The sequence below is a fragment of the Eumetopias jubatus genome, unplaced genomic scaffold (genome assembly GCF_037043125.1).
Source record: "Eumetopias jubatus isolate StellerSeaLion01/CBP00866 unplaced genomic scaffold, mEumJub1_p1.0 scaffold_11, whole genome shotgun sequence".
In the NCBI taxonomy this organism is placed as follows: Eukaryota; Metazoa; Chordata; class Mammalia; order Carnivora; family Otariidae; genus Eumetopias; species Eumetopias jubatus.
This window is the reverse complement of record NW_028274817.1, coordinates 39349583-39357660: the sequence shown is the minus strand read 5'-3', so window position 1 is coordinate 39357660 and position 8078 is coordinate 39349583. Positions and strand designations below refer to the sequence as shown.

The window sequence follows — 8078 nt, the reverse complement described above, 5'->3', positions numbered from 1 at the left end:
GACTTCCCGCTGAGTGCAGAGCCCAACGCGGGGCTCGGTCTCACAACCCTGAGATCATGACTTGAGCTGAAACCAAGAGTTGGATGCTTAACCGACTGATCCACCCAGGCGCCCCAAGGTGGACATTTTAAATAGGTGATTGCTCTGGTAGTCTTGAAGCTCAGGAGGAAGGTCTACGATGGAAATTCAGATCTGGAAGTGTCAGTGGATGGGTTGGAGACTAAGTCATGGGGGTGGGTTAAGTCCACTTAAGTCATGATCCCTATTTGCTCAGGGACAGAGGGTTGACTGAGAAAAGAATGGACTTCTGAGGCATACTCACATCGAAGAGATGATCAGCCTTGGCAAGTCCCTGCAGGGGTTGCTCCTTGAACACCACACAATCCTAGACAGCTCTGAGATTCTCAAGGATCAGCTCAGATGCCTTCCTCTTACAAAGCCTTCTACGGTAGAACAGCTTGCCTTTCCTCTGTCCATCCTAGGCTATCTGCTGGGAGATAGCCTAGGGAATTTCAGGACTCCCACCACCCCCAGGCCTTGGCACAACTTTTGCTCCAAAATCCTTCCACATTATCTCCGAGGCTAGGGCTGATAGGGGAACCTATGAAGAGAGCAGACAGGAAAATGTCGTTAGGCTGGCCTGTGGAGGGAATCTGGGCAGGGCTGGGCGGACCTGAACTCTCAGAGTGTGGACAGAAGTCTTTTTTGCCGATCCCAATCCGCCCTGGTGTCGATGTTCCCCTGCAGGGACTATGACCCGAAGGCCAGACCCCAGCTCTCCGGGCCCCTGGAGATTTGAGAGGCCTCTAATAAGCCAGAGTCCACAGCTATACCCTGGGACCTGTTCCTCCTGTTCCAGGCTCCCAGAGTTTGGCCTCGGTCTGCAGTTGAGGGGCCCTGTGGCAGTATTGCTGGGCAATGCATTAAACATCAGGCTGGGGAGACAGAACCGTGCCAGCCGAGAGCCTGCCTGGGAGCTAATGTGGCCGCCACAACCGCCACCTTCTCGGAAAGGAGCCACCCGTCCGGCCTCTGGCTTTGTCTGGCTGCCAACCCAACCCAAGGCATGTGCCTACGCAGGAGGCGATGACATTTTGGCTCTGCTTTCAAAGTTCTTTTTTTTTCTTTCTCATGTGTTATTTCTAAAGATAACAAAGGTCAAAAGGCATCCAGCATTTTCTGGTTTCTCATAAGCTTCTGGTCAATATTTAATCTGGTTTATGGATTTTTTTTTTTAGGCCTTCTAGATGCCTTCTTGAGCCTGCTTGTGGCCACCCACAGACACTTGTAAGGAGGAGAGAAATCGGCCCGCTTACAGACACTCTGAAATGAAGGATTAGAGGCCAGGATCCAAGGAGCAAGAACCACAGCCCGAAGGCAAGGGAGCAGGCCCCGACGACGCTACTGCTGAGAGGTCTGCCATGGCCTCTCTTGGCCTCCAACTCGTAGGCTACATCCTGGGCCTCCTGGGGCTGATGGGCACCCTGGTGGCCATGCTGCTTCCCAGCTGGAGAACGAGCTCCTACGTTGGTACCAGCATCGTAACGGCGGTCGGCTTCTCCAAGGGCCTCTGGATGGAGTGTGCCACACACAGCACAGGCATCACCCAGTGCGACATCTACAGCACACTCCTAGGCCTGCCCGCTGACATCCAGGCTGCCCAGGCCATGATGGTGACATCCAGTGCGGTCTCTTCGTTGGCCTGCATTGTCTCTGTGGTGGGCATGAGATGCACAGTCTTCTGCCAGGACTCCCGAGCCAAGGACAGATTGGCGGTGGTGGGCGGAGTCTTCTTCATCCTCGGAGGCCTCCTGGGCTTCATCCCAGTTGCCTGGAATCTTCATGGGATCCTGCGGGACTTCTACTCCCCACTGGTACCTGACAGCATGAAATTTGAGATCGGAGAGGCTCTTTACCTGGGCATTATTTCCTCCCTGTTCTCCCTGGTGGCTGGAATCATCCTCTGCTTTTCCTGCCCATTCCAGGGAAATCGCTCCAACTACTACGATTCCTACCAGGCCCAGCCCCTCGCAACTAGGGGCTCCCCAAGGTCTGGTCAACCGCCCAAAGTCAAGAGTGAGTTTAACTCCTACAGCCTGACAGGGTATGTGTGAAGAACCAGGGGCCAGAGCTTGGGTGGGGGGCGGGGGCTGGGTCTGTGAAAACCAGTGGACAGAGCCCACACCCCCATCCCCCGGGGCCACAGGTGAGGGACATTGGCACTGGATCATGTCAGGTGCTGCTGAGGATAGACTGACTTTGGCCGCTGGATCGAGGGAAGGCAGAAACCGGAACTGGTGTGACAGCATGTAGGGTGGATTGTCAAGATGCTTGCCGAGCCAACCTTTCTGTTTCCTTCACCTTGCCCACAGCCCTGCAATCTCCCTTCACCCCCACCCCAGTCCGAGTCCCCAGCCCTAACTCCAAACTCCACCCCTTAGCCTAGGCCATGCCACAGAGGCTCCCCTCGGCCTTTTGGTTGACCCGCGGTCCGTCCCCAAACCCACGCATTAATTGCATCCCACTGACTAACCCTCTCTGTGATCAAAGACCCTCCCTCTGGCTCATGCTGGCTCTTAGCTCATTGCTGGGGTGAGGTGGGGGTAAGGAGGGGTGGTGGCCTTTATGGGCATGGCTCTCACCAACCTCCCAAGCTTCTCTCCAAAGAAACTGGCCAGTAATGGAGCCCAGAGCATCCATCCCATTGTTCTTATGACTCCACAGTGTTCAGACTGGTTTGTGCATGGACTGAAATAAAACCACCCCGCGGTACCGAGGGAACAGAGAGCAACCGGGTGCAGGATGAGAGGGAGGGAAGGCGGCCAAGGACCAAAAAAAGACCTGACTCACAGGCCCGGGGCATTTCCTGGAATTCCCTCCCACTGTGGGTTGGGGATCTAGCCACCCCCGCTCCTGCTAGGGGAAAGCACAAAGAAAGAAGATAGGGTGGTAGCTCAAGGCAGCAGTGGATGCTAATGCCGCTGAGGAACTGCCTCAGGAGCTGCAGCCCCAACTTTCACCGAAGCCCCTGCCTCCCTCTGACCTGACCCCCTGCTAAGAAACAAGGCTGCGGGTCCTACACGGTGGTTTCCTCAGGAAGGGGAACCTGGCTTTTCTAGAGATGGCTCTTGGCTGGGGGATGACTGCATGAGAGCCTTGGGGCTCCTTAGCGGAGACCACTCCTTGATGCGGCCCGAGAAAGAGTAAGAACTAGGGTCTCTAAGAAGCTGGGTGGGCATGTGAGGTGGCTCCAGTGGGTGTTTCTATCGGGCAGAGAGAGGTGGCTTCCCCAGACGGTCTTCAGACCTAAAAGAAAAGCAGCCCGAAGACTGCGATCAGTCCCCCAGGGTCTCCCCACAGAGCACTACAGAACCTCTGAGAGACGACAGCCCCCGGTGGGCCCCCTGTCACCCTTCAGATGTGCCCCGCCATCCTTCGCCAGACACCTCCGAGTTGCTAGAAGGCATCTGAGGGCTTTGGCATAGAGCAATAACGCCCAAGGAGCTGTGGCCCCAATCTGAGCGAGAGCTGAGCCGCTGCCTGGAAGTTCAGTTCCGGGGGCGGGGGCGGGGGGTGGGGCGGTGGAGAATATCTCCCAGGCAGACAGTTCCAGCTCCAAGGTGTGGAAATGCTCCATTTCCCCAGGGTGGGGGTGGTGGTGGGAGTCACAGATAGACCAAAGGCATTTTCCCTCATCCCCGCACCCCGCAAGCACTCCCGGCTTCTGACAAACTCCAGTCCACCTCCCCAAACCGCAGTACCAGCAGAAGGGGCTCACTCGTTGTCTCTAACATGCCTCTTGCCTCTCCACCTTCTTGCTTATGATTAAGCTCTTCTCCCAAGCTGGAAGGCCCTGTCGCCTTAGCCGAGTCCTCCTGCTGCCCGGAGAACTTGCTCAGCACCACCTCCTACACTGAGTCTCCTCTGACCACTCCGTCCCTCTTCTCCCCTCCCTCCTCCACCCCTCAGTGTATAACTATTGCTTCTTTGATGCTTATTATTCACAATTTTTGATGGATAGTTATCTTTTTGTGTGAGCGAATCTGATTTCACAAGTACATTGTAAACTCTTGGAGGGTAGGGGCCATACCTGAGATCTCTCTGTATCCCCCAGACTGTCTGTAAGAGTGCGGGACACATAGTAGGTGATCAATAAACACTTGTTGATTGAGTAATTTGGTTATTGTTTTATTCATTCAAAGGGGACCCAGGCAGGGCAGGTGTGAGAGAGAACTGGGCCGGGGGAGGGTAGGATGGAAACTGGCTCTTCTTCCTATTGGGTGGATAAAAGAATTCTAGACTTTACCAGAGAGACATTATGAAAACAAGACACCACCACCACCCCCCCCCCACCTTCCCAGCGAAGCTTTACCTTTTCATCTCACTCAGGGCTCCTCCCTCTCCACAGTTCTTTCATGGAAGTTGTTTACTAAATGGCTGTGTGTTTATTCCTTTCGTTCTCTGAACCAGCACCGTGAGGTAAAGGGAAGTCGATCTGACAATCTCCATGCAGCAGATGGGGAAACGTGAATAAAGAGATTGTTTTTCCCAGGGCCGCATTGCTGGTGTTGGTGCCCCAGACTCTAGACTCCCCAAATAGGACTCTGCTGATCCACTCATTGGGAGAGCCTGCCAGGGGTCCCCCCAGGCTGCCGGAGGAAAGCAACTCATGGCCAGCAAAGACACACTGCGGACACACACAGTTCTCCTGGAGATCTCCCATGGAGGTGATCTGGGGGAGCAGGACCAATTCACATTTGAATGAGACACGACACCTCCGTTCTAATTTCCCAAACTCCGGAGGTGTGAGAGTTTGGGAGGCCAATGATTTGGCCGTGTTCAAACCTCCGGGGGGAATGAACAAAGCCCAGTTCATAAAGATGTTAACTGTGGCATTGCTGACAATAACAGCTCCCCCTCCCCCAAGATTCAGCTTACGCAGGCCCTGGAGCGAGTGGGCTCTCCGAACAGAAGTTGAACAAAGGGTCGTGTCTCTGGCCTGGCACCAGGAGCCCCAGAGCGCTTGACTCGGGGAGGGGGCAGGGGAGGCTGCTAGAAGGGGTTACTTTGTTGTGTTGTGCTGAGGGCGCAGCCGTCTGGTCTGGGCTCTGAGGACCCACCACCTGGCAGCCAAAGCGCTCTCAGGTCCACAATTTCCTCGAATTGCCCAAATACCCGAAATGAAGCCAGTCTTTTTACAGGAGACAGAATGGAGGCCTCCTGAAAGTCACAGTGTCGGAGTCTGACTGTGAGCTTGGAAAATTCTTCCACCCAACAGCAACGTGGGCCTGGGATTCTGCCTGGGAAGGTGGAAGAGTGCCTTCGGCTCCTCAGACTCCCAAAGCTGCTTGTGATAGAAGGGCCTTCGAGGGAAATAGGGCCCAGGGCTTCCCCTCGTCTTAGGATGAGGCTGCCCTGGGACGTCCTCCTTCCTTGTAATCTGGGAAGATTGGACAGAGAAGTTAGAATTTCATCCTTAACTAGAAAAATCAGGGCAGACCGATAAAGAACAGCCGCTCCTTTTGGCCGGGTAAGCAAGGAAAGCCTTGCTCTAAATAATTTCCTCGAAATCTCTAGGTGTCTTGAGTCCACGTTGAACGGCTTTCAGCTCATGCCATTGCCTTCCATCATAAAGTAATTTAGATTAGCCACAACCGAAGGGACAGTGAAGGCCATTGTCGTTATGCCCCAAACTGATGGCTCTGACCCTTGCACAAGGAAAGACGTTTCTGCCCTCCCTCATTCCTCTGATAATAGTGTGACTCATGTTTTCTCCCCCTGGGGGCCCTAGTGACCTACAGCTCTGTGATCATTAATAGGGCAGGGGGAGGCTGAAACTGGCTTCTTGGGGGAACGGCGAGCTCGGGCTTCCTGAGAGACTTTCATCTGGCCACTCCAACAAGCCATTCAACGGGCTCCGCAGCCAGGGGGCCCAGACTGCCTGCACCCCCACTCCATGTCAGATGATGTGCGGAAGGCTCTGAGGGCAACGAGGGCGAACGGCGAGGTAAAGTCTGTGCCTTGCAGGAGGTGACCACTGATCCAGGGCCAGATAAGACATGCACACCGAAGTGTGGTACAGGCATGGTACGGTGTGTCCTGTGAGAGATCGGAGGAAAGTGCCGGAAGGTAGGGGTGTCAGGAGCTACTTCGAGAAAGGCTTGTAAGTCCCCTCAAACCCCAATCCGTATGAAGGGAGGGCCTGGCACCACTTGAGCTTTGGAGGGGGAAGGTTGAGCCCGAGAAACTGCCTCCTGCAGCTGAAGGACCATGGGAAACGGAGCAAAAGGGTGGACAGCAGCGCTGAGGAGGAAACAGGGTTCCACGGCACAGCTCACCCAGAACCCCTTTGAGTTTGCCTCGCAGGACTCCTAAGTGGCTCCAGGGGAAAGAGAGGCCCTGGGGCTCGGCCTCTTCTCCCGCATCTGCTTCTCTTGGGCGGCTCTCTGGAAATTGGTGGGGGCAGCAGAGGCAGCGCCCATCTGGGGAACCTGAGGCCTTTTGGCCCCGGACCAGAGGAGAAACCCAGATGTGGGAGAAGGGAGAGAGGAATGAGAAGGGCACGGCACTAAAGGCAGGCAGTGGGGCCTGGGCAGGGTCAGCTGTTCCCGCCCACTCAGCCCTGGCTCCACAGGCAGGAGACTCTTCTGCGCCTGTGGCTGCCCGCTCTGAAGCCTGGCCTTTGCCCAGCCTGGTCTCTCTGCCCAAGCGGCTGCTGGCTTTGATGAGAAATCCTGTTATCTCCCCGGGAGAGAAAACCTCAAACAGGAAGTCCAGCAGGTTATCTCTCTCTTTTGCCCTAAGTGGTGGCTTCTCCGTGCTGGGTGCGATGTGATCACTGATAAAATATTAACAGGTTGTTATCAGGCCCGGCGATACAGAAGCTATAAGGGGACCATCCCTCCGCCTCCCACAAGCTACCACTTTCCCGAGAACTGCTGCTCAGGAACTCCAAGCCCACTCTTGCCTGCAATTCTCTGCTCTGGGCCTCATTTCTCCACAAGACAGGTGGCAGTGGCTTCGGGCTTAACAAAGCAGGAGGTCACTCCACAAGGGCAGCCCATCAGGTTCCGCTTTCCTGTCATCCCTGAAGTCCCATTCCTCCAGAATGGCACCCTCGCCGCTTCACAAGTCACCTCCGAGGAGGGCTTCGAAGAACTTTCTATTTGTGAACACGGCCTTGTGGAGGGAACACTGAGAAAGCTCACAGGCTTTCAGACAGATACGTATAATGCGATGTGAATCAAGGTGCCCAATGAGTATGAGTAGAGTGGCAGTCAACCCCGAGTTTCAGTGGGAGCCCCTTTACTCCAACAGCACTTCCCGAGCCTGTGACATCTGACAAAGTTCCGCGTGGGTTGCTCAGGAGAAAGGCCAATCACACCCAAATCACAAGCAGCCTCTTCGTTTGCTTTCTTCTGGATTCACCCAATGGGAGGCAAGAAGGTGCCTCAGCATCCCCCACAAAGGCTATCTGATGATACTGTAAAGACTCTGCTCCCTTGGTTTAAAGGCACTGAGGGCCTTGATGGGGCGGGTTGGGGGCGGAGCGGGGAAGCACGTACATTTTTCTAGCAGGATAAACCCATTCAGTCATAGATTAGCCACTGATGTCAGAATTTGCACTAGTTTCTCAGTTTAGCGCTTTTTTCAAAAAAGAGCCCAAATGAGAAGACGAGTCCAGGGAGCTTAAGAAAAAATGGATGATCAATTCAGAGGCAGTGGACGCTGGAATTTGGGGGAGCAGGGGCCTTCTCTGAGTAATGCGTGCACTCTTCAACTAAATGATTCAATAGCCTTCAATGGAGATGAAATAGAAATCAAGAAAAAGGCAGACAAGACGAGAAAGGTGGTGCCATCTTTTTCTCGGCAATTCCAGAGGCACCTCATGTGGTTAATTTTACTCTTCTGTGTGTAATAATAAACCGGCATGTTCTCAAGTGTCACTTTCTCACTCCCCGAGAAACTTGCGCACCTCAGCACTGTCTGGGGTGGGGGTGCGGTACCAAGGAGCCAGTGAGAACCCTCACAGGCAGAGGCCAACAAGTCCAAGACCTCCTGGAGTGAAAGAATAGGAT

At 54.5% G+C, this 8078-nt stretch overlaps 1 protein-coding gene across 1 annotated transcript; it reads left to right on the top strand.

Moving 5' to 3' along the window:
* The first annotated feature begins 1421 nt into the window (after nucleotides 1-1421).
* Nucleotides 1422-2114, top strand: CLDN2 (claudin 2). The gene has a single exon (XM_028089765.2). It carries the CDS (start codon nucleotides 1422-1424, stop codon nucleotides 2112-2114), a length of 693 nt encoding a protein of 230 aa, XP_027945566.1.
* The last annotated feature ends 5964 nt before the right edge of the window (nucleotides 2115-8078 follow it).

Coding starts and splice junctions, on each gene's coding strand:
- CLDN2 (XM_028089765.2), top strand. CDS start 1,422: ATGGCCTCTCTTGGCCTCCAACTCGTAGGCTACATCCTGGGCCTCCTG.